The 27,027-nt window shown below is 37.4% G+C and overlaps 1 protein-coding gene across 3 annotated transcripts; it reads left to right on the plus strand.

The window, feature by feature from the left end:
- Positions 1 to 474: 474 nt before the first annotated feature.
- LOC145725248 (uncharacterized) lies at positions 475 to 26,106 on the plus strand. Of its 3 annotated transcripts, XM_081973933.1 has the most exons (6): positions 475 to 646; positions 780 to 974; positions 17,187 to 19,829; positions 19,902 to 20,049; positions 20,107 to 20,458; positions 20,615 to 21,043. In XM_081973933.1, the coding sequence occupies exons 3-6, from the start codon at positions 19,510 to 19,512 to the stop codon at positions 20,797 to 20,799; spliced, it is 1,005 nt and encodes a 334-aa protein (XP_081830059.1). In that variant the 5' UTR covers positions 475 to 646; positions 780 to 974; positions 17,187 to 19,509; the 3' UTR covers positions 20,800 to 21,043. The 3 variants fall into 3 exon arrangements, 2 of the variants coding, with proteins under 2 accessions (XP_081830059.1, XP_081830060.1); XR_014177213.1 differs by adding an exon at positions 24,699 to 26,106 and having other exon boundaries at positions 17,187 to 20,049; positions 20,107 to 24,642; XM_081973934.1 differs by having other exon boundaries at positions 20,107 to 21,043.
- Positions 26,107 to 27,027: the final 921 nt, after the last annotated feature.

Below are 27,027 nucleotides of genomic sequence, written 5' to 3' on the forward strand. Positions count from 1 at the left end.
ATATTCAAGTCACAACGTGAAAGTCCTTTTAGACGAGTAGTTTGATTGGGAACTCGTAGTAAGAGCAGTAATAAGGTAGTTTGGTGTGAGTTCAACTAATAGGTCTAGAAACTACTCATATGAGACAATATTTACCTATCTAGTACTATGATTGTAAAGCAAACATCTTTGTGCAGCTGCAATGTTTTTGTTTAAAGAAATAAGCCAATACTTAATAAAGCTGTATTTTTAGATATTTTGATTATTCAAGCGTATCACTTTATAGTATAAATACTTTGTCAGAAGGAAAGTAATACCTCCACTCAGTGGAGGTGGACTTCACTTGTTCAATGTAAAGAATAACCCATTGGTTTTAAGTTCATACTGTGCAGCCGAGCATCCACTGTGACGTCACGCGACGTATCGCTTTGAGGAAACAGGTTTTGCTGATAGGGCCGCCCTCTTGGATCTGTTGTGTGTTGTCAAGAATGTCAAGTAAAATTCCCACTTGTCACTTGTTATGTCAAAAAAAACTACCTAGAACATGCTGCTAAATTATATTTTTATGACAAAATCCAATAATTTAATTAATGAAAATTATACACTAATATCAAGGAAATGTATGTTTTTTGATAGACATAATGGATGCAACAGCTGCTGGGCCCAGGTAAGATTACGATGGCAATTTCATACCTAACCTATGTAATAAACCATGCTATTGCTGATGCATCATTACTACACATTTTTTTACTAACATTTTTTAAGGGTGGTTCTAGTAACTAATTAGGCTAGTCTTACAGATCTGCAACTGGTATATGCTGCATACATCACTACTTTTCCATGTGGTTGAAAAAGCAAAACTTTTATGAAGAAAGTGACTACATTTCAACATTTCCCAGTGACTGCAATCAAGTCAAGTTGGAGAAGAATAAAATCCTGTGCAATATTTTAAACTATCTACATTACAACAGTGGATTAAAAAAGGAAGTTTTAAGGTGAGTTAACTGATTTTAATGATAGTAACATTAAAATAAAAAGCAATATGGTTTTACCTTTAACACAATAATCATCATTGTTCACTTTGTAGACTGCATTGTTCAACCTTGAGTTAATATGTATTATATGTAGTATATGAGGCAGGGTTTACCCAAGTTTTTGGTTGTAGTATTAATAAATATACTTATTCTCAATATCAACCGAGGGGTAGAATGCCAAGGTAATTTGGTGTACACACTCGAGGTATTATGAGGCACTTTTCCATTACTACAAGACATTATGAGGCATTTTGAGATATTTATAAAGCATTTGAGGGTATTGTGGGGCATTGTCTGTATATTTCAAAATGTAGTTTATTAATATAACAAAATTGAGTGAAAATTGAACATAACAGCATAGGCACAAGTAATTATTATGATAAAATCTTTGTTACATGATATTGAGTTGAAACAATATTCATTACGAATTATTATAAAAATGTACCAATTTTTCAACATTTAAACTACATTTTTATGGTCACATGACTGTTTTTAACAGGTGTCAACTGGCTTTTACAGTGTTGCAGGCTCAAAATTGTATTATTAACGTCGCACAACGTGTATTTTACAATTTCAGCTTTTACAAATGTCTAAATTTAATTTACCAAATGATCAACATTTAAATTACATTTTAAAGTTATGTGACTGTTTTTGACAGGTGTCAGTTTGCTTGGACAGTGTTGCAAGCTCTAAAATGACATAATCAAAGTCACGTGATGTCTCTTGCAATTTCAGCTTTTACAACTGTCTAAAATAGTCTAAATGTAATTTGCCAAAGTTTTTAATTTTAAACCATATTTTAAAGGTCATGTGACTAATTTTGACAGATGTCAACTGACCTTTACAGTGTTGCAAGAACATGCAGAATTGCATTTTCAACGTCACGTAACGTGTATTTTGCAAGTTAAGTTTTAACCACTGTTTAAATGTAATTTACCATTTTTCAAAGTTTAAACTGCGTTTTGAACTTCACGTGACTGTTTTTGACAATGTCAACTAGCCTTTACAATGTTGCAAGCTCAAAAATTGAATTATCAAGTCATGTGACCTATAGTTCTTACAATTTTATTACTGTCTAAATTTAAATTACTTCAACTGTTTCTATGTCTGTATTTAAGAAAGCAACAAATGTGTAAACATTTTAAGGTATCCTAAGGCAGTTTAAATAATTTAAAGGCATTTTGATGTATTTCAAAGCAGTTAGAGGCATTTTAGGCAGTTTTTTTAAGGCATTATCACTATGAGGCATAATCGAAGCATTGTGAGGTATTTTAAAGGAATTTCAAGGTATTTCGTATGCAAAAAGGCATTTTGGTGTACAAAAAATTATCGGCGGTCTACCCCTCGATATCAAGCCAGAGTAAAGTAACCTCAACTACTTTGTTTACTACGTGTTGTTATGGACAAAAATTAAGTTTTTAATTACGTCTATGTAGACCTGCGAATTAAAAATAAACTAAATTTTCATTGAAGTCAAATTAAGTTTTCTCAATTTCATAAAACTATTAAAAATTTAGCTACATAATGAATAAAATGTTATAGAAGCAATTGTGAGTCTAAATAGAATTCATTTAGGCATTATTTAAAAAATACCACATATCGTCCATTCATCTTGCTCCAAAGGGACTAAATGCATCCTGAACTTATTAAGTCACTTTAATGTTCCTCTCGAAATTTGTCTATTGCATTGTAATGTCCTCCTGTTTTTGTGTGATTTTTGGAATCAATTTCTGCCAAAAAATATACCACCAATATATTTGTATGTTAAAAAGTATAAGGTATAACTTAAAAAGAAGGTTTAACTTAAGGTATAACGTTTAGTCCCTTTGGAGCAACATGTATATTCTGATGATATATGGTATTTTTAAATAATGCCTAAATGAATTCTATTTAGACTCACAATTGCTTCTATAACTATAACGTTTTATTCATTATGTAGCTACATTTTTGATTTTAGTGATGTATAATAACTTATTATTTGCTTCATAAATAACAAAATAATTCAATAAAAACTATTTTTACTTTAGTTATTGGCTTTGAGTTAATGGGCCGTTTTAAAAAATGTCATTATTTGACAGTACTTGTCAAACACGATAATTCGGATGATCATTAGAGCGTCAATCATAGTTAAAAATGTATCTAGAAAAGAAACCCCCGCAGAAAATGTTATTATTATACAAGCCTTGCTGAACTATTTAGGTTAATCAGAAAAAGAGATTTGTTAGCATTATCTCTAACTTAAAAGGCTTATTTATGTTTCCAAGAGAAAGATCATCATTTTAAGAACTTCATTTTTTGCCAAATTTCAATTTTGTATAATGTTAAGTGCAAGTTTATAGTTATTTATACAGTAAGTGACAAACCATTTTTTATTCATTCATATTTATTCGAGTGAATAAACCGGTTTAAGTCACGTGTCTTATACAGTATTTTATTAAATTTCGACTTCTTATATTAAAAAAAAAAACTAAAATTACAGTTCTATTAAATTTGCACCGCGCCCCGTAGATGTAACATTGATGTTTGTTTGTTTACATCTGTAAATAGGCGAATGTCATTCAAAGTGATTTAATAGTTATTTATACAGTGTAACGCCTCCTTTACGTACCGGTCCTGGTACGGTTTTTGCCACACCTAGGGGTAGGTGCTTTGAAACTCGGGCGCCACCTTAGTTTTATTTGAAGAAGCGTAACTAAGGAACTCGCTTCGTATACCTGGGGAGCTTTTACACAGCCGAAGACAGAGTTCACGTTTATCTGTGAATGGATGAAGGGAGTGGGACAGAAATGAGGAAACACAGGGTTGTCAGCAAAACTAAACAAGTCGTGTTAACCATGAAAAATAACAAACATTCATATCCTTACTTAAAACTCTAGCACAAATGAACAAACAGAGAACAACACAGCCTCGTGTTCATATTAATAAACGGTACAGTCGGACCTGGAGATCCCAACTAAATTAATACGGTAACTTTGAAACGGAAAACAAGGGGACAACACAACCTAGTGGTCAGAACGGGGAACGGTACGGAGAACTAGGACGGTTTCGAAACGGTAAACAGACGGTTACGGTATGCATGACAGATTCGGACGGTATGAAAACTGTGCTCTGGGGGTACAGACGGGGTCAGAGAATCAGTAACAGCTTTCAAACGGTCAGCCCTCGGAGTTGACCAGTTGGGGGCTAAAACGGCCGGAGCTGACAGTCCGAAGAAATCAGTTCGGAAAGACCTGGGTGAGATCAGGTATGGTTACAGGATTTCGGAGCCATAGCCTTCGAAGTTAACCGGCAGTGTTATAACATCCAGTACCGGCGGTCCGAAGGAAACGGTTCGGAAATACCTAGGCGATAGTGAGATTGTAGCCTCCGGAGTTGACCAGCAGTGCTATAACATCCGGTACTGGCAGTCCAGAGGAAACAACTCAAATCGCCGAGAGGTTTTCGGAGTCGCGGCCCTCGAAGTTACCCAGCAGTGTTATAACATCCTGTACTGGCGGTCCGAAGGAAACGATTCCGAAATACCTACACCTTCAAGCTTGCCCCCAGGAACAATAAGATTTACCGTTCAGCGGGCTGAAGCGTCGGTCGGTAGTGGTCCGGGATGAACCGAACTCCCAGATGAACTGAACAATGTAGCGCGCGGCGCATCACCTGTTTACCAGCTCGCGAGTCGCGACGGCGCGATGTTGCTTCGTTTACGCTACCGCGGCTGCGCGCTGAACCTTGATCGATCGCGGCGGTGCGTTCACCATTCTGTCGCGAAGACGCATTGTAACTTAAGCGTGTGAGGCTGCGCATTGTTTTCTTTAATCTAATTCTACATATTAACAAAAAATTAGTAACTTCGTTACATTTCCCCCTTTCTTACCAAAAAAAAATAAAACTTTGTTTTCTTTTTTTTTAAAACCTTAAACCTTAAACCTTAAACCTACACTACTTATCCTAACACAAACACTAAACTACGATTTGTCTCTAATATCTTCTTAGTCTGCATATCCTCCATATCCCATTGTCAGGAAACTACATCGGCAGTGGGGTAGTTTTCCCATATCACATTGAACACCACGGGACCTTTTTGCAGGCCTTTGGGTATGACTTGCGGAGCGCTTCTTCGGCAGTGATGAAGTTCTTCCATTGTCGGTGCGGTTTCTCGGCGGCGGTAAAGTTTTTGTCTTTAGTTGAGGCTCCTGTTGGTAGCATCTACAGTCCTTGGACAGTTGACCTATGCGTCCACATCTCGAGCAGAACAGAACTGGTGGCTTTGTACAAAAAGCTCGGTGGTGGCCTACTTCTCCACATCTCCAGCATAAACCTTGCTGAACGGACAGAAATCTCGGCTCTTGTATCCTCTTAGTCGTCGGTTCGGTACAAGTGGCGGTTGTGTCCACTTCTTCAATCGCGTCAAACCAACTGGTGGACTCGGTTAGCTCCAGAGTGGGTGATTGCGACATTCTTTGCCTTAAGACGGAAATTAAAATGAGAAGTCGGTTGACTTACTGTTTGAACGGAAGCTTAATTCTTATATCTACTGGCTAGGAAACGGTAACACGCAAACACATCACAACAAAAAAAAAACATTTTAGGGCACATTGATATACAAGAGTTGCCCCGTTACGGTCACGAGTCTTTTTCGTAGTCTTTTATTTGGGGGGCAACCTTCCGGGCGGAGCTTCGCCAAAGCGGCCTTTAGCCATGGTGGCCAAAGGTTTGGACTAACGCCATACCTCGCCACCTCGTTAGCCAAATCTGTTATGTTAGTAGGCGTGGGCGTAGTCTGTGGTGTAGCCGGCTCCGGTGGTTTTGTGGTCGGCTGTGGCGGTTTTCTCGGCGGCACCACCACAATGTCGGACAGAATTTTTGGCCTTTGCCTAATTTTTGTCACCTCTGACAGTTTTCTGGCCTCTTGTCTGATTTTCTCTATCTGAGCGTTGGCGGCTAAAACCCTTTGCGCATAATGCCCTCTTATACAAATGGGCTGGTCGGCCACTGGCGCACCAAGCGGTGGTTCGCCAGGAAGGCGTCTTCGTGACGTCGGTATTCGGCAGGGCATCTATATAAAGAAAACCAAACGGACTATAAGCATATTAGAAATTACAAAGGTTCGGCATTCGAACTGTCATCGGCAGGTTTCAGGTCTTTAATGTGGATTCGTCGAAGTACTTTTCCAGAAACGTCTTTCAAATTATATACAACGGGAGAAACAACTTTAGTAACGGTGTACGGTCCGGAATATTTTGGTGCCAACTTGGCAGCGAAACCTTTTTCAGCAGACGATAAGACTACTTCACGACGGAAAACTTTATCTCCCACGTGACATTTCCATGGGCGACGACGCAGGTTATAGAATTTACTTTGCACGGAAAAAGCTTTACCTAAGTGAAAACGGACAAGCTCGTGAATATCATACAGAGCTTTTGTGCGCTCATTATGAGCGGAAAAATCAGTCGGTTGTGGATCACTATGTGTCGGGGAAGAAGATGTTGCAACGATTGACGGTTTTAAACGGTACAGAGCTTTTGGAGGCTCTAACTCCCTACCAAAATTTAAGAAAGCCGGTGAAAAACCTGTGGAATCATGTTTGGCGGTATTAACCGCAAAAAGCAAATCGGGCAAACGGACATCCCATTTTCGGTGGTCGGTTTCACAAAATTGAGCAATCATGGTTTTTAAAGTTTTATTTGTTCTTTCGACAGGATTAGCCTGGGGTGTATACGGAGGTGTAAAACGATGTGTTACCCCTAGATCTGAGAGCAAATCTTTGAAAACATGACTAGTGAACTGGGTACCATTATCAGAAATGATTATGTTTGGACAGCCAAAACGAGTGACGATTTCCTCGTAGAAAGATTGACTTACTGCTCGCGCGGTTGCTTTCCTAATGGCCCTACATTGCACCCACTTGGTAAAACGATCCTGAAAGACTACCAGGTAATTATTACCTTTGGCGGACCGCGGTAACGGACCAACTAAATCAGTACTGACAGTTTCCCAAGGGCGGTTGTTTCGGGACGGTTGCATAAATCCAGGAGCGGCTTGTTGCGAACTCTTGAAACGTTGACATGACGAACAGTTTCGTATATACTTGGCAATCTCCCTAAACATGCCGGGCCAATAATATCGCTTGGCTACTCTAACGGTTGTTTTCGCTATTCCTAAATGTCCAGCAGTCGGTGCATCATGATTCTCTTCTAAAACGGTACGGCGTGCGGCTTTCGGAACACATAACTTCCAAGAATCAGTCGAGTCGGTATCGGACATATTATTCAGGTCCCAGAAATGTCGGTATAAACGTCCCTCTTTCACACAATAATCAGGAAAAGCAGAAGGATTTGCTTCAACGGCAGCTTTCTTAGCTTTATACCAAGAGCATTCTTCAAAATCTTCCAGAAGAGTTACTTTTGCGCAAGATTGTTGCTCTAAATTTGTCGGTAACGGTTCTCGGGACAGCGCATCAGCTACTTTATTTAACACTCCTTTTCGGTACTTAATGTCAAAATCATATTGCTGAAGGTATATACTCCAACGTGCTAAACGGCCGGCAGGACTTTTAAGAGAGTGTAGCCAACATAGGGATTGATGGTCAGTAACAACGGTAAAATGATATCCTTCCAAATAAGGTCTCATTTTCTCAATGCCCCATACAATTGCTAAACACTCTTTTTCTGTAACGGAAAACTTCTTTTCGGTAGCGGTCAAACTTCGGCTTGCATAAGCTATGACGTGGTCACCATCTGAACTATGCTGAATCAAAGCAGCACCTAACCCATTATCTGAGGCATCTGTTTGCAACACAAACGGACGAGAAAAATCTGGACAAGCCAGAACTGGGGCTTCGGTTAGACAAGTCTTCAGCGTATCAAAAGCTTGTTGTTGTTCAACAGTCCATGTCCATTTGACACCTTTCTTTAACAGTCGGTTCAAGGGAGCGGCGATTTTCGAAAAATCCTTGACAAAACGGCGGTACCAGGAAGCTACGCCAAGAAATCGACGTATCCCTTTTACATTGGTCGGTAAACTTTCGGTAAAGGACGGGACAGAAACGGACAGTGAATTTTCGGTGACAATTGAAACGGATGGTACGGTAACAGACGGTACAGAAACAATCGGTAAACTTTCGGTAGTCAGCTTCGAGGATTGCTGGTCGGTTCGTCGTCTACTCCTCGGGGTAAAACGACGCCTATCTAGTTTCCCTGTTGGTGACAAGTACATTGTCGTGTCTGTACACCTTGTCGCCCACATCTGGAGCAGAACAACCTAAGTGGTCGTGTACATTCCGTGCGGTAATGACCTATTTCTCCACAGCGCCAACAGGTAGTGACACGGTTCTCAACGGGAAAATTTCTGGTTTGTTCGGTTGTTTCTTGACGGTTATTTCTGTCGGTCATTGAGAGTCTTTGTTCTCGGGACTCTCGGTGATGTTGTCGCGGTAACGGTCTGATCGGTCTCTCTGTTTCGGCTTCTCTTTGCAAGAATGATGAACGGGGCGGAACACTACAAGCTTGAGTATGTTGTAATTCGTTCAATAAACTTTCAGTCTCTCGAGCTTGTTGAGACAACGTGAAGACATCATAAAAATCCGTACGTCGGATCATTTGTCGGAACTGCGGTAACAGATTTCGGTATAACCATCTCACTTCTTGCTGTGGACTTATGTCTCCATGGCGTCGGATCAAAGTCTGAAGTTCTGTGATGTAATCATTAACAGTTTCATCAGAACGATGCAAACGGCGACTAATCTGGGCTTCCAAGTCGTCGATATAATTCAACGGAAAATAAAATGAGCGAAAATCGGATGTAAATTGTTTTCATGTACTCCAACGGTGACGGTTGTTACGAAACCAAAGTGCAGGTTTACCTCGTAATAAAATCGGCAGTTGCGGCAACAGTAGATCAGGATTAATTCCTCGAGAATCACATATCTCCAAAAGTCGTTCCAGGAAGGCAACCGGGTCATCTTGTTCACTAAAGAAAATTTGCCAGTCCTCGACTTTTAAATACACCGGGCTGTACGAGTGTTGACTCGGTTCTACGGCTGACTTGCAATTTGGAAACGGAAGCGGTGAATACCTCGGTACTTCGGTGTGATTTACTTCAGGATAGAATGCGGTTTGAATAGCGGAGGGTTGCAATGTAGTTTGGAAAGCAGCGGTAGCGGAAGGGTTAACGGATAAGTTCGGTAAAAAGGACCAAATTGACGGTATACCACAAGAGGTTGTAAATGTCCGGGTTGTGGTAGGAGGAAGCGTAAGAGAAGGGGTTGTCGGAGCGCTAGATACGGTGACGATACTGGGAAGTGCAGAAGTCAACTTAACGGTCTGCGGTACATCTTCATCTTTCAGATAAGCAATCAATCGCTTTCTCAAAGTATCAACGGTACCAGTTGTGCTTAAACCCATCTTCGAAAGTTCCACAATAAGCCCATCCTTCTTGAGCTGGTTTATGTACGTAATTTGAGAATCGAGAACGGAGAGGACGGACACAGGCAAGCCTGAAGTGGTGGTCGGCAATTCCTGTTCGGTATTCATCGTAGACAGAGATCGGCTTTCGGTAAAAACGGAAAAACGAAAAATTCAGAAAGACGGTCCCTCACTCAAATCAGAAAAACGGTCACTCACTCAAATCAGAAAAACCGTCACTCATTAAAATCAGAAAAACGGTCCGACTCAAATCAGAAAAACGGTCCCTGCTCTTGGGCGCCAATTTGTAACGCCTCCTTTACGTACCGGTCCTGGTACGGTTTTTGCCACACCTAGGGGTAGGTGCTTTGAAACTCGGGCGCCACCTTAGTTTTATTTGAAGAAGCGTAACTAAGGAACTCGCTTCGTATACCTGGGGAGCTTTTACACAGTCGAAGACAGAGTTCACGTTTATCTGTGAATGGATGAAGGGAGTGGGACAGAAATGAGGAAACACAGGGTTGTCAGCAAAACTAAACAAGTCGTGTTAACCATGAAAAATAACAAACATTCATATCCTTACTTAAAACTCTAGCACAAATGAACAAACAGAGAACAACACATCCTCGTGTTCATATTAATAAACGGTACAGTCGGACCTGGAGATCCCAACTAAATTAATACGGTAACTTTGAAACGGAAAACAAGGGGACAACACAACCTAGTGGTCAGAACGGGGAACGGTACGGAGAACTAGGACGGTTTCGAAACGGTAAACAGACGGTTACGGTATGCATGACAGATTCGGACGGTATGAAAACTGTGCTCTGGGGGTACAGACGGGGTCAGAGAATCAGTAACAGCTTTCAAACGGTCAGCCCTCGGAGTTGACCAGTTGGGGGCTAAAACGGCCGGAGCTGACAGTCCGAAGAAATCAGTTCGGAAAGACCTGGGTGAGATCAGGTCTGGTTACAGGATTTCGGAGCCATAGCCTTCGAAGTTAACCGGCAGTGTTATAACATCCAGTACCGGCGGTCCGAAGGAAACGGTTCGGAAATACCTAGGCGATAGTGAGATTGTAGCCTCCGGAGTTGACCAGCAGTGCTATAACATCCGGTACTGGCAGTCCAGAGGAAACAACTCAAATCGCCGAGAGGTTTTCGGAGTCGCGGCCCTCGAAGTTAACCAGCAGTGTTATAACATCCTGTACTGGCGGTCCGAAGGAAACGATTCCGAAATACCTACACCTTCAAGCTTGCCCCCAGGAACAATAAGATTTACCGTTCAGCGGGCTGAAGCGTCGGTCGGTAGTGGTCCGGGATGAACCGAACTCCCAGATGAACTGAACAATGTAGCGCGCGGCGCATCACCTGTTTACCAGCTCGCGAGTCGCGACGGCGCGATGTTGCTTCGTTTACGCTACCGCGGCTGCGCGCTGAACCTTGATCGATCGCGGCGGTGCGTTCACCATTCTGTCGCGAAGACGCATTGTAACTTAAGCGTGTGAGGCTGCGCATTGTTTTCTTTAATCTAATTCTACATATTAACAAAAAATTAGTAACTTCGTTACAACAGCAAGTGACTTAAACCATTTTTTATTCACGAAAAGAACAACTTGGTCCAGAGCGTAGCGAGTGGCCTAAGCTCCGAGTGAATAAACCGGTTTAAGTCAAGTCACGTGTACACCTTTGTGACTAAGTATGTTCAGACCAATTGCGTGTGACAAGTACTACCAAGTAATCTTCATAAAACGTCTCATTAACAAAGCTAACTAAGGTAAAATCTCTAAAAGCTCTAATGATCGTCCGAATTATCGTGTTTGACAAGTACTGTCAAATAATGACATTTTTTAAAACGGCCCATTAACTCAAAGTCAATAACTAAAGTAAAAATAGTTTTTATTGAATTATTTTGTTATTTATGAAGCAAATCATAAGTTATTATACATCACTAAAATCAGAATAAAACGTACTATTTGGTGGGCTAAAAATCCAATATGGCGCCCATAAGAAAAAAGAAAGTTGATGATGGCTGCCAAAAAACGAAACGTCGTGTGGCAAATTTGAATCCATCATCGAATAGCTGAGAAAAAGTGGCAAAGAAAAGGTGCTTTTAGTTTTGGAATATCTCTTCAAATAAGGTTAGAAATAAATAAAAACAAAAAATCAAGTTTTCAGTTTTTTTCGGATATCTTCGGAAGTACTCGGAAAATCAAAATTTTTAAAACAGCATTTGGTTGAGCTTTACATTGCGCAACTTTGCCCCAATTTAAACTTTCTCGTATCTCTTATAGTTTCCGAGATCCCAATGGTGAGGGTCGAATTTGAATTACCCTGTATATCTGATATATATCCGATATATATCATGTGATATGATATTTATATAAATATCATGATATTTTCAAACCCTGATTTTTAATAGTTTTATGAAATTTACCGCGCTATCCTGGGCCTTCAAAGATCCATTAATCTAATTTGCTCAATATTTCAGGTTAGGAACCAGAATTTGAAAAACAGTTTTCACTGACCTATTTGGATGTTCTTTGGCTACTTTTTCGTAAAGAAAAAGGTCATATCATTCCATTTATTTTTTTATCTTTTTTGGAATTTGAGTTATGGTGTCAAAACTAGCCCCCTGGCGGAGAAATAATCAACTAAATTAACTATATTTTGGTTGATTCTTATTGCCCAAGAAATGGTCTTTTCAACAATACCAAATTTGTTGAAATTGGTCAAACTGTTAAGAAGTTAAAGCAGGTTATTGTAAAAACAATTGAACACCCCATGCCATCTTTGTTTTTGAAATAACAGAAATTTGTGTTTTACGAAAATAATAGATAAATTGGTTCGCTTTAAAAATGTGGAAAAAAAATTCTAGTTTATTGTGTCAAATTTATAGAAAATGCAATTTAAAAATTTAAGCTGGCAGTTACGGCCTCTGGTGGTAATTTTTAGAACTTTAAAATATTCTCCAGCGATTCGTCAGGGCCAATTAACCTAAAAAAAATTTACCCCTAAGTCATACGACGAACGGTTCCCGAGATATGGTCGAGGAACAGTCTTATTGGGTCACCCGGTACAAATTTACATTTAATTAATTTGGGGGTATAAACCAGGCATTTGTTTTTTTTTATTTTGAATAGAACCTTATATTTTTTAATACATTTGTAGATACTAGGTAGAATTTTTTTTAAAGTTTTATTTTGATATCTATACTTCAACCTAATAGTTTTCCTCGAGGTTTTACTAATATTTGATGAACTGTGATATAAAATTTTCTGTATTACCAATTACCATTGTTTGTACAGGGAGCACAAAGTAGATTTACGCAAATAAATTTGCGTTAGATGCTACAGGGCGTTCGATTTTTTTACAGAGTGTTTCACGATAAATACGTCATATTTTGGTATAAATACCAAAATTGAAATATAACCAAATAACTCTACTTTGCTTTATAAACCATGATCCAAAGATGTTTTGCTATAGAGATACATGGTATCAAAGTTTTGATAAAAAATCTAAATTTATTTATTTCTTCAAAAGGGCTGCAGATTCCTATGTTTATAAAACTTTGTAGGTGTCAACAATAGAGCACGCTTTGCAATAAAAAAGACATTTTTCAATTTTGCCAGTGGTATCCAATTGAACGAGTTGGTGAATATTTTTGTTGAATATAAAATTTTTTTTATCAAAACTTTAAGACCCTGTACCTCCATAACGAAACATTTTTGGATCATGATTTATATAGAAAACTAGGTTTTTTTTGACGTTTAATCAAACCCTAAAATACAGGGTTTCACGATAAATGTGTCATATTTTATGGTTTGATTAAAAGTAAAAAATTACCCCAGTTTGCTAAACCATGGGCCAAAGATGTTCCGTTATGGAGATGCAGGGTGTTAAAGTTTGGATCTATTTCTTCAAACCGGTCTCAGATATTTTTATTAAACTTTGCAGGTGTCAACTGTCCACGATAAGGCACGTTTGGCCATAAAAAACACATTTTTTAATTTTGCCAGTAGCGTTCAATCAAACACGTTCCTGAATGTTTTCGCAAAAAAATATGTACACCACTCTTTTTCTATTAAACGCAAATCAATTTTGAATTCCCCATTCAATTTAGAACAGAATAGCTTTCTAGTAACTTTTCGGTACACCTTTCTGTTTTCCAATAAAAAATTGAAAATCCTAAAAATGTACCCATAAAATCAATACTAAATCGTCGACTGTTGTTATTAATTTAGTCTTTTAAAAAAAAAAAATTATTCGATAGGAACAAGCAGTATCTTCCTATTTTTTCATTAAAAAACTGAATAAATCAAAATTTTAAAATTGAATAGAGACGAAATTCGAAGATTTAATATTAATTTTAATGGTACTTTTGCATGATTTTTTATTCGAAAACGAGATGACGTACCAAAAAGTTACTGGATGCCTTTTCTGTGTTAAATTGAATAAGGAATTCAGAACTGATTTGCATTTTATGGAAAAACAGTGGCGTACATATTTTTTTTTGCAAAAATGGTCAATAACTTGTTCCATTAGACGCCACTGGCAAATATAAAAAATATATTTTTTAATGGCAAAACGAAGTTTATCGTTGACACCTAAAAAGTTTTATGAAAATATCTCTCTCCCTATTGTTTTGATGAAATAAATAAATTTTGATTTTTTTACCCAAACTTTAACACCCTGTATCTACATAACGAAACATCTTTGAACCATGGTTTATATAGCAAATTAGAGTTATTTTTTGACGTTTAATCAAACCCTAAAATATGACGCATTTATCGTGAAACATCCTGTATAACGCATTTATTATGGAACACCATGTTGACTGATTCATCTTAAGTAATTTCGACTGTTTTAAATGAAACAGCCTGTGTATTCCTTATTTTTCTGATAGCTTTTACATACTTTATTCAACTTTTGTGAAATATGTCATATACCTACCTAATTTAAATGTCTGCGATTTATTTATATTTTTTAACTTTCACCTCCATTTTTTGTTATCTTAACTAAACTATAATCTGAAAATTGTCTTTAACAATTCAATTGAACAATAAACATTTTAAATTGTTGTGGTTAATGACGTACAAAATTAAAACATTTGTTTTTTTATAAATTATACAGGGTTATTCACGATATTCGACACGGAAAATTGTGACTAAAGTATTCACTTTCAACAAACTTTTAATTCTGGGATGGATGTAGACCTATTGGAGGTTTCTTTTAAAAATATTTTCAAGATTTACCGGTTGTCCCAAATGCAGAAAAATTATCATAGTTATATTTTTTCAAATGGAATACGTAGTATTTTATTTTGGTATCCATCACAGAATCAAAACTTTTTTGAAAGTGAATAGGTTAGTCGCAATCTTAATAATAATATAACGTGAATAACCATGTATAGGGTGAACCTTAAGTAATGGGACATAGAGCTACATCATTACTACTACTATTTTGCAGTAGCTATCTGCAACCATTTCAGCTGCTTAAAAGGACTTAAACTTTTTTTTACGCAGCTGAAACGCGCATACGAATTCAAAATATTTTTCTAATATGTATTCTATTTAAAAAAAACTATACTAGTTTTAGATCTTAAATGTTGACCGTTTTCGAGATATTTAATGTTTTAATATTGCATTGCTAATACGGTTAATGGTTAAAGGGTAAAGTACATTTACATAATTCATAAAAACCTTAAAAAAAAGTGCAAAAAAGAACATTAAATTTAGAACAAATCTATGTGTACTCTTCCTCTACCTAACTTCAACCATTTCTGACTTAATAACAGTTTTTCCTTAAAGTGCGTATAAAATCGTAATCCATACTAATCTGAATACGGACCCCTGTTTGTGCTAAGTTTTAACCAGTTTTGTATTTGACAAATATCTGTCAGAACATGTTGTCGTTATAGAAACGACATCTAGTCATTAAGGCCAAGCAGGTGTCCGTATTCAGATTGGTATGGATTACGATTGTATGCACCCTTTAAGGAAAAACTGTTAATAAGTCAGAAACGGTTGAAGTTAGGTAAAGGAACTGAGGACAAAAGGTCACATCGGCAAGCCTTTCAGGACTTGAGAATTTAATTAATGTTTAGACTACCGTTTTGCTGACAAAGCCACCATTTTTATGGAACATCTAGGAAACGGTGCAAAATAGGTATAGGGAAGTATTAAGAATAATTACTAGCCTTCTTGCGAATAATTAAAAAAAAAAGGAATAGAAACAGGGTGTTCAATTTAAAACTTTTCTTCCTTAGGGAGGAAAAGTGCCACCAGTAAAAGTCACACTGTCTAAAGACACTTTGTCACTTTCTTGACAAATTGACAAACATATCTTTAGTAACAACACCTTCTTCAACCAAATATTAACATAATATTTAACTGCTGCTTTTAACTATGCGCAAATAACTATTTCCTACGACCTCTATAGAAAATAAAAGTTTTCTCCCTCATTTGAGAGATGAAAATATCACTTTCACTACCTAGGGAGTAATTAGACAATTTTAAACTAAAGCCTGTCTGAATATTGTGGGCTTTCTTTGGTTTGTTATCTGTTTAATAACTTTTTCAATTTTTTAATTTGCTTGAGCATCTCATAAAAAGGTTGGTGCAAGTGGGTACTCTCGTTCTACACATACCAGGTGTCCAAGAGCACCCTGGACATAGGAGATTAACATGGGAAAACGGTTTTGATTTTTTTGCGCCTGTACGGTTGATTTGATTGAAAAATCGTAATAATGAAAGTTGTAGTACCTATCACGGACTAGTTTTCTGTATTTTTTTCAAATCTGTAACTTGAGCCTTTTCGTCGTAAAACACGAACAAAAATGCAAAAATTTTAACTTTTTACCTGCACTGTATAAGCGGTTGTCGAGCAACCGTACCAGCAACAATGGCCTGTTTACCCGTTGCCCGACAACCGCCTATACAGTGCAGTTCAAAAGATTAAATTTTCTCATTTTTGTTCGTGTTTTACGACGAAAGGGCTCAAGTTAGAGATCCGAAAAAAATATACAAAACTAGTCCGTGGTAGGTACTACAACTTTCATTATTACGATTTTTCAATCAAATCAACCGTACAGGCGCAAAAAAATTAAAACCGTTTTCCCATGTTAATCTCCTATGTCCAGGGTGCTCTTGGACACCTTTAAAATTTTAAATTTATTGTAAATTAATTTTGCAATGCGGAAAAGTAACTTTACCGCATCCGGTGCGGAAAAGTACTCTTTCCCGCACTCAAATAAGTGTGTAAAAGTGCATTTACCGCACCTGAGTAGGAAAGGTTTTTTTCATTATTCTTACTAGTCTGAAAACTATCTATTTTTTGGTTGATTTGTTTGAAAAAATGTACCTTTTCCGTGAGGACGCTGGAAAGTGCGCATTTCCCATGCGCTGTTTTTAACTGGTGGGTTTTCTCGTGTGCTAACAAATACGTGTTTTGCATAAAATATTTTTTTTTTAAAGTCAGTAAATTTCTGATATTATACGTTAAGTTACGTATACGAAAACATGCGAACAGATGTGTATGGTAAATACCTTCCTCGAAACTGTGCGTATAATTTTCATACTTCTAAACTTGTTTATGGTCAGAAATAGACCACCTGTGTGCTAGATTGAATGGTAATTCAATGTATAATGAATTTTTATACTGATTTTATGCTACAATATAAATTCAAGCTTCAGCTAACATTGGTTAAAACCGAGTTAAAACTTAAAACACATTGACATTTCTTATATTTTCGTGATAATATTTTTTTTTTGTTACAGATATTCTCCCGGTGAAGCGAGAAGCAAAAAAAGGTCATCCAGGTCAATCTTGGATTTTTTTTTAATTTTAATAATAAACTAATGATTGGGGCGCGGGTGGTGTGTAGTTTTATTTGCGATTTCGATTTGCTGTTATGCCATATGCAGCATTGTTCTATCCACAATATCTGGCCGAATACTTTTCATTTAATTTCCAACTAAATGCTGAAGTATTAGAAATCTTGTCATTCCTTTAAATGTCAATCTACGCATGGCGAACTGAGTAACTGTGCAGAAGTTGACATTGGGAGGAACAAGGACCAGCAATCAGTAATATCTATCTAACGTACAATTTATTTTCCAATTGATTAACATCCTACAGCAAATTTAACTTTTTGTGTCTGCTCAGCTCCTATTTATATCGAAGAATTAATGCTAATCACATGTGATTTCTAAGAACTATGCATAATGCCCAAACGGCATTTGGGCGTTGATCCAACGTTCGATTAACCGACGTTGGGGCGACGGCATTTCTACTCGTATTTGCACTATTTTGGGGAATACAAATTTGAGTCGATTGGACGTCAGGTCACGACTAATACGGTATATTAACCCTTTCAGTCATGACACTTCTAAAAACATTTTGAAAAAATTTGGCGTTTTGAGGGAAAAATATTCATTTTTTTATGATTTTTCGTGAATTAGTCTAATTGGTTTCCTACGGCCGTGACGTCATGCCGTCGACGAAAGACAATATGTCTAAGTGGAAAATTCATATACATATACGTTGAGGACGTTTTATTTATTAAAACTCTTATTTGTTATGAAATTATAAAAACAGTTATTACCCTTAAAGCAGCACAAATGTAATTCACATTTTACACAATAAACATGTGTTTTTGAAGAACAGCCTGGCAACTTGCACCTGGTATTATTGGGCTTGTCATCTGTGGATAATGATCAACTCCATCTAGTCTTTTTTCTTTTACTGGTTTACTTTCAACTTTTTGCAGTTTTGGGGAAGGTTTTTCAATGCCGTTTTGTAAGCTTGGCCTACCTCGTTTGGATGACTGCGCTATATACAAGTTTTTAGGCAGCTTTATGACGAAATTGAAAAAGATCGTAAGTTTTGCTTCTTCTTATACCCAAAGATTCGTTTTTTTTTCTATACTCTAGCCAAGAGTTAACAAGTACAACGTCAAATGCATGGGAGATCATTCTAAGTGTCCATTTTCTAGATCTTACATGGGATCGATACAATCGCAACAACAAGTCGGCCTTATCCGCACCTCCATATTTACGTTATATATTCTTACAGATTCTGGTCTGGGTACTTGTATGTGAGTGTTTTGTTTTTTTATCCCAACGCTTGCAGTCGTTCTGTATCCCGACTCCAACAACATTTGAGGCTAAATACACTGGCTTGTTGTCGTACCATTTGGTTATAACAATTTTATCTCTGCTAACAGCTGTGTCGTGGGAGACCCGGCCTTTTTTCTTAAGCTCTTTATCGTCCAACAGCGGATTATTTTGAAATCGTTTGATTCTTATGGTCCCAACTAAAAACAAAAAAAAATGTATTGAGTTTTATTGATGTTGTGATCTATAATCTCTTGTCACTACAACTAACCCGCAAAAATTTATTTGGATTGTAAATATTGCAGAAGTTGGTAACTTGTAAAGTAATTATCAAAGTCCATGGTTTTTTTCAGTGATACGGTTGTCCAAATACATTACTGTTCCAGCTCCGCTGCCGAACTTCATGAATTGCGCAGATATTTCTGTCGTAGCTTGTCCAGCCAATATACAGGGTAATGCAAATTCGACCCTCACCATTGGGATCTCAGAAACCATAAGAGATATGAAAAAGTTTAATTTGGGGCAAAGTTGCGCAAAGCTGAACCAAATGCCGTTTTAAAAATTTCGATTTTCCGAGTACTTCCGAAGATATCCGAAAAAAACTGAAAACTCGATTTTTTGTTTTTATTTATTTCTAACCTTAAGGCCGTCTGACACGATAGTAATTTTTGACAATAAATGGTAAATAAATTACTAAACAAAATATGTTTGAGAAATTACCAACAATTTTTACATGGTTGGTATGACACGGTAAAAATTTAGCTCATAAATTTGTATCACGCGCTTGCGCATTTCTTCCAATATTTTATTGTCAAATATCAAAAGTTTAACGTCATTATTGTCAAAATTAATTATCAGAAAAGTTTTGGGTTATGTGTTGTTTGTTATTTCTCTGTTTGTTATTGATGGTGCTGGATCGTAGACGGCATATTAACAATAATAATAAGTATTATTTGGCTACCCATTTATTACATATAATATTAAAATGGATGATTTGCCACTCCATTTCCATGCTGCGATAACTACAACCGCAATAGCAGTACTTGTAAGCTACGTATTGTTAAAGAAAAAATCCAAGAAAAAACGACGAATTTGGACCAAGCCATGGTTACAAAGACGCACAAGGCACAACAATAATAATGTTTTGTCCATGCTGAATGAAGAATTACTGCAAGAAGATCCAGCATCCTACAAAAACTTCTTAAGAATGTCCAATCAACAGTTTGAAACCCTGTTAAGTTATATTTCTGATAGTATTAAGAAGAATGACACCTTTATGAGGGAATCTATTTGCCCTAGAGATAGGTTGGTATTTTATATTCCACAGTAATAGGTATTTATAAAGGTTCTTATAACATTCATTATCATTTTGTACAGGCTAGAGGTAACACTAAGGTTCTTGGCAACCGGTGAAACATTTCGGTCACTTATGTATTCGACCAGAATACATGAAACCACTATTTCGAAAATAGTCCTTGAAGTTTGTCAGGCCATAATAAAAATAATGCAATCAATATATTTACAGGTGAAGGATGTTCAGTTTGTATTATTAGTCTAAATCACTAATAGAATAACTTTTTAGACACCAACAACAAAGGATGAGTGGAGAAGAAAAGCGGATGAGTTTGATGAAATGTGGCAGTTTCCCCATTGTTTAGGTTCACTTGATGGAAAACACATAACATTTAAGCCACCAATTTCTGCAGGATCTTACTATTACAACTATAAAGGAACTAACAGTATAGTCTTGCTTGGATTGTCAGGTGCATCATATAAGTTTCTTTATGTAAACATTGGCTGTAATGGGAGAATAAGTGATGGAGGAGTTTTTCAAAATAGTGACTTATATAGAAAGCTTTCTAATGGAACTTTAAACATACCAGACCCGCAAGCTCTGTCAAATGACACTGAAAATATACCTTATGTCATATCTTGTGACGTATTTTAGTTATTTGTATTGTAATTTTAATTAACGGATTTTATTATGTTTAAATTGTTTTCATGTACCTACTTTGCTGCCTGTATTGTGTGACACTGTTCTACGCCCATTTGGGTTTTGAATAAATAAACAGTATCTATCTATCTATTAGCCGATGATGCCTTCCCACTATCTGAGAATATAATGAAACCATATCCAGAACGGGGCCTTGACTTTGAAAAAAGGATATTTAATTATCGTTTGTCTCGAGGAAGCAGGATAATTGAAAATGCTTTTGGCATATTGGCTAATCGCTTTAGAGTATTGCTCAATCCAATGCAACTTTTACGTGTGTAGTACTGCATAATTTCTTAGCATCTCAGGGTACTGGTTATACCACATTAGAAGATGATTTTCAACATCTGCCTTCAATTGCACAGCAGGCTGGTAATCGCTCATCCCAGACTGCTCGAGAAACAAGAGACTTGTTTAAAAATTTCTTTAACTCGCCAGAAGGCGCAGTGTCATGGAAAAATAAAGCTGTAAATAATTTCAATTTGTAGAAGATAAATTTGTTTCTATTATTGAATAAAATTAACTCGTTTATGGGTTTTTCTTATTTTCCAACAGCCAGGGCCCATTGAAAAGGTCATAATTTTAACTGTTTGCACAAGTAAAAATAATAATAGCAGGCATGTAAAGAAAATGGGCTTTGCTGGCTTAAATGTGACCAGGATTTACTAAATCAGTGTCCATATTGTCACGTTAAGGGTTGGTTGAGGGGAAGAATACGCAGGATTCCACAGGTAACCCACTTTATTTAAGTAAGTTGTGCCTTATTGTCTAGATAGTTATCTTACCCCCAGATGGTCAAGATGGCTGGGAGCATGATGTGAACTGGCTAGGCTGAAGATACACGGAGGGCAGCGCTTTAGCGGTGGTGAATGAACCCTAGACTTAGGTCCCAGAGCATTCACCGAGCCGGCAAAGACGTGAAGAACCTAACAAAGGGAGGTAAGCTGGAACGGCAACTTAAGCTGCGCGCCCACACTATTTCCTTTGTTAGGGCTGATCTAGGGTGTGGCACTTGGTCACCTACTGCTCCACGTTAAGTTCCACAATAGGCATACCCAGACTAACCCAGAGATCAGTCAGTGACCTCCCTCTGGGGAGACCCCAGAGTTCGGTAATCTGTACGTGCTTTTGGTGCAGTATTTATACCCACATCATGACCCCAATTCGCCAATCTTGCTGACACAAACCTTGTACTGGGGGAGACCGGGGCAACTTAGGGTAACGGCACCTAGTGTAATCTTTATGTTACAATATTGCCAGATTCAATAACCTTTTTTTATATATATTTTACTTACTTACCTAAATAACTGTTATAACCTTTGTTACCCAACTTACGTGCAATTTAAATGTCAAACTGACTGCCATTTAGGGTCTTTTTACATACTTACTTGAGTCCTGTACCCTGGTTACTGTTGAAACAATAATTTTTAAGTTAGTTCAGTTATAGCGAGTTACCAAAAACTTCATTTGTGTGCTGGCACATTTATTAGTCAATTTAAATTTTAAAAGTGATGGGAAAGAACACACAGCCTTCTCCACAAAAAATTTATTCAAGCCCCCCAAAAATGTTAGAGGGGTCGCTAGACATATGTTTCGGGCACATAAGTACCCATCTTCAGGAGCTAAAAGTTAGAAAGTCTACAATGTATTACCCCTAAATGGTAGAATCAAAACATACCCCATATGACAAGGTGAAACGCCGGCTGTCTTTCTTCAAAGGGGAGACAGCAAGACCCAAGTTTTTTAAAAAATTAATATGCCGTAAGGCCAAACATTACTGTTGTGCTTAAAAAATCTGTAATTAAAACTAGAATGTTATATAAAATAGAGAAGAGTACCAAAATTTTTACCTTATTATGGAGAAAAAAACACTAAGACTAAAGTAATACTAAATAGTTCACATTATGTGTTTAGGTCGGGGCGACCCTTAGAATTTAGGATAGAAAGTTCAATCATCTTAAAATTTTTAACTAATGTCCGGTTGCACGAAGCTAACAGAACAAAATGGGCGATAAACGTTCTAGAATTTACAAAAAAGTTTTTTATATAAACATTCGCAAAGCGAAGCCGTTATTTTGATGGCGGGGGGATGGCGCAGAAAATAGTTGCAATGACAACATAGGCGGCACAGCGACAGCACCCGGCAACACCGCCCGCACAAGTGACAGACGACAGAACGACAGTCGACGACTTAATGTCAAAAGCGTCAACAGCGCAAACTACCGTAGATCAAGGAGGGGTCCAAGAGGTATAAACAAACATAAGTGAGGTTAAGGCTATAAGCTGGTTGAACACATTGAAAAATACATTGAAAAAACTGTAAAAAAGGCAAATCTGGGAGAAAATCGAACACTAAATAGTGCGTGCAGACCTGGGAGATGAAGCAGGTGAACAAAAAAAAAAGAAGAAAAACTGAGTTTAAGGAAGGGGCTATTAGAAGTTCAAAGATCTGAAGAATGGAGCCGAGGTGTGGTTTAGCTGGTCATTGAGGCAGGTATGCCCGCCACTCTGAGAGGCCTTGTTAATCTCGAGGACCTCTAAGAGGTTCAAGAGATTATTCTTATCACAAAAATGTAAAGCCCTGAAACCTTGTTCAATATTAAATGTATGTTGATTGTAATAGAGATGTCTAGCAAAATGAGACTTTATGGAGTTTGCATTAAGGTTGGGGTTGTTGGAAAATTTATCTGCCTCTCTAATATGTTCGTGGATACGAGTGGCGAACCTCCTACCAGTCTGGCCAATATAGAGTGCATTGCAGTTGGGGGTGCAGCAGGAGAGTTCATAAACTCCAGATCTGTGAACCTCTTAGAGGTCCTCGAGATTAACAAGGCCTCTCAGAGTGGCGGGCATACCTGCCTCAATGACCAGCTAAACCACACCTCGGCTCCATTCTTCAGATCTCTGAACTTCTAATAGCCCCTTACTTAAACTCAGTTTTTCTTCTTTTTTTGTTCACCTGCTTCATCTCCCAGGTCTGCACGCACTATTTAGTGTTCGATTTTCTCCCAGATTTGCCTTTTTTACAGTTTTTTCAATGTGTTCAACCAGCTTATAGCCTTAACCTCACTTATGTTTTTTTTTTTTTTTTTTTTCCCTCCGTTTAATGGCGTCACCAACTAGGGTATTTTGCCAGCTCGATACGAAAGAGGCTCAGATAGTCGGGCTTGTGCCCCTGAGCCCCAGATAGCTACTAAAAGTTCTAAAAACTCGCTTAAAGGCACGATCCGAGCAAAAGATGTAGTTCTTCCTCGTGGAAACTATAACCGTCACTGTCACATCCACGTGGTCCTCTCCTAGGCTTTCACCCTTTCCGGCTCCTGGAAGTGCACCGCACAAGACAATGCCACGCGGACTTTTAGGAATCGACGTTTCCACTTAGAGCTCCCACCATCTCCACTCGACCGGCTGCGGAATTCGGTCTTCAACTTCAAATTTCTCTGAACACCGTTTCAAGAAACGTGGTTTCTTAGCGACACAAAATGGCGCCCACGAAACAGACGTGCGATACGTTTCAAGTTGAAAACCGGACTGCTCACTTATGTTTGTTTATACCTCTTGGACCCCTCCTTGATCTACGGTAGTTTGCGCTGTTGACGCTTTTGACATTAAGTCGTCGACTGTCGTTCTGTCGTCTGTCACTTGTGCGGGCGGTGTTGCCGGGTGCTGTCGCTGTGCCGCCTATGTTGTCATTGCAACTATTTTCTGCGCCATCCCCCCGCCATCAAAATAACGGCTTCGCTTTGCGAATGTTTATATAAAAAACTTTTTTGTAAATTCTAGAACGTTTATCGCCCATTTTGTTCTGTTAGCTTCGTGCAACCGGACATTAGTTAAAAATTTTAAGATGATCGAACTTTCTATCCTAAATTCTAAGGGTCGCCCCGACCTAAACACATAATGTGAACTATTTAGTATTACTTTAGTCTTAGTGTTTTTTTCTCCATAATAAGGTAAAAATTTTGGTACTCTTCTCTATTTTATATAACATTATAGTTTTAATTACAGATTTTTTAAGCACAACAGTAATGTTTGGCCTTACGGCATATTAATTTTTTAAAAAACTTGGGTCTTGCTGTCTCCCCTTTGAAGAAAGACAGCCGGCGTTTCACCTTGTCATATGGGGTATGTTTTGATTCTACCATTTAGGGGTAATACATTGTAGACTTTCTAACTTTTAGCTCCTGAAGATGGGTACTTATGTGCCCGAAACATATGTCGAGCGACCCCTCTAACATTTTTGGGGGGCTTGAATAAATTTTTTGTGGAGAAGGCTGTGTGTTCTTTCCCATCACTTTTACACTTACACCTCCACTTTGAGAAAAATGGACTACTACTTCACACAATTTAAATTTTACTTTAAAAAAGTGATTGAATAAAAAAAAAGTAAGGTCCATTGATTTATTTTTCCTAAATAACTGAACAGTTCTTTTTATTTTATTTCACCACATCTCTTAATGCCATCATATAACAATGAAATAATTTCTTGCTCTGTGTGTAATCGTACATTTGGATCTGTTATCATATTTAATTTAGTTGTAATAAATTTGGCCAATATGTCATTGTCGCTAATGGGACCAGTTTGGTTTTTACTTGAGTTGAGGCTCTTCATATGATTATCGAAGCTGCTACTTATATTAGTAAGCGCCATTGTAGCTCCTTGAAGTAGTTGCTGTTCATCGTTGCAACGGCTTTTCTTTGGTTTTGGAGCATCATCATATCTGTGAACTTTCGACTGTTTAGAGGTTGCAGCCCGAGGAGTAGCCAAAAATGTAGCGGTACACTCTTTGTCTATTGTTGGGGTGAGAATGCCATCATCACAAACAGTATACTCAATAATGTCTTCACTTTGATCCTCTGAATGTTGAGTGTCTTCATTATCCGTGATATCATTACTGATCAAGCTCTCAGATTCATCTCTAAGAGTATCCAAAGTGCTTCGTACCTCAATATGCTCTAACAAAAACATCATCCTTTGGTAATACCATATACTAGGCACGTAAACCTAAAGCAACATAAACTTATGTGTTAAGTTATATGATATAAACCTACTAAAATATTACTGCTACCTCCTCTTCTCCAGCACCACTAGTTTGACTATTCATGCACTTCCTGTGTTCAGTCATAAAATTACCTCTTAAGCCACTAAGCTTCTGTTTGATTTCACTTATGGTGACGAGCGGTTTAAGCTGCTTTAAACATTTGGCGATAGATTCGAAAGCTGCGGCTCTGGCATGTTTATTCCTATAGCTTAATGATTTAACAGCGTATAAGCAAGGGTGTTTTTGATATTCGTCGATTATTAACTCGCACTGATCTCTGGACCAAGACATTTTTCGTAACTCACTATTGGTTCCAATTATTATAAGAAAAGAAATTAACTAGATTTGGCGGCACTTTCCAAGTTTTCAAAAAACGCACATAACCAAAATCAACAAAATATGAAGTTAAAAATACAGGCGTCACGAAACTTGACAAAATGCATTTGTCATAAATATTGAAATGACAGACAAACAAAAATGCAGTGCGCATGATTTGTAATAAAAATTATCAATTTTTAGAACAAATTCTATAAAATTTGTCAATAAATTTTTTTAACAGCTAAATTGGATACTAAATCTTGTATGACACGACGACTATTTTTTCGTCACAAATTTGTCCACAATTTTATTACAAAAATTACTATCGTGTCAGACGGCCTTTATTTGAAGAGATATCTCAAAACTAAAAGCATCTTTTCATTGCCACTTTTCTCCAGCTATTCGATGATGGATTCAAATTTGCCACACGACGTTTCGTTTTTTGGGAGTCATCACCAACTTTCTTTTTTCTTATGGGCGCCATATTCGATTTTTAGCCCACCAAATAGTACGTTTTATTCTGATTTTAGTGATGTATAATTATAAGATCAAACGAACTTACCTAAGTGATGTTCGATCTTAATTATATGTAGGCCTCGTCGAAATAAATAAGAATTCATATTGTAGTACCCCGCTTCTAGGGTCAAGCCACACATTTAAAAGAAAGAAATAAAAAAATCGATATTCCCGGTACCTACCCCCGTCCGCCTACGGTGGCGCTCGGTATCTCATTTATTTAAAGAAATCTAGTTTACTGGTGCAAATTGAATTAAGGGGATCAGGGAAATAGGGAGGGTCTTATTTATTTCGACGAGGCCTACATATAATTAAGATCGAACATCACTTAGGTAAGTTTGTTTGATCTTATAATTATATTTGGCCTCGTCTTCATAAATAAGAATTCATATTGTAGATGTTTAAAGACAAAAAATCGAAATTTGCAGCAATTAAACGGAAAGCAGATTATATATAGTTTATTACGAAAAACCCAATCAAACGTAACAAAAATTATAAAAAACGTGATCCAAGTAATAAAACTGCAACATAAAATATAACACTAAAGAACTCAACTCAAAGTAGTATAATATACTAACTCTAATCTCCAAACACAGCCTGCGCAAAATTATTATTAGCTAACAAGGGGCGGTTA

The sequence above is a fragment of the Ips typographus genome, linkage group LG2, assembly GCF_016097725.1.
Source record: "Ips typographus isolate SLU linkage group LG2, UJ_Ityp_2.0, whole genome shotgun sequence".
NCBI lineage: Eukaryota > Metazoa > Arthropoda > Insecta > Coleoptera > Curculionidae > Ips > Ips typographus.

Coding starts and splice junctions, on each gene's coding strand:
- LOC145725248 (XM_081973933.1), top strand. CDS start 19,510: ATGGATGATTTGCCACTCCATTTCCATGCTGCGATAACTACAACCGCA. Junction 20,050..20,106: donor TGCAATCAATATATTTACAG/GTGAAGGATGTT, acceptor ATAACTTTTTAG/ACACCAACAACAAAGGATGA. Junction 20,459..20,614: donor TATACCTTATGTCATATCTT/GTGACGTATTTT, acceptor TCTATCTATTAG/CCGATGATGCCTTCCCACTA.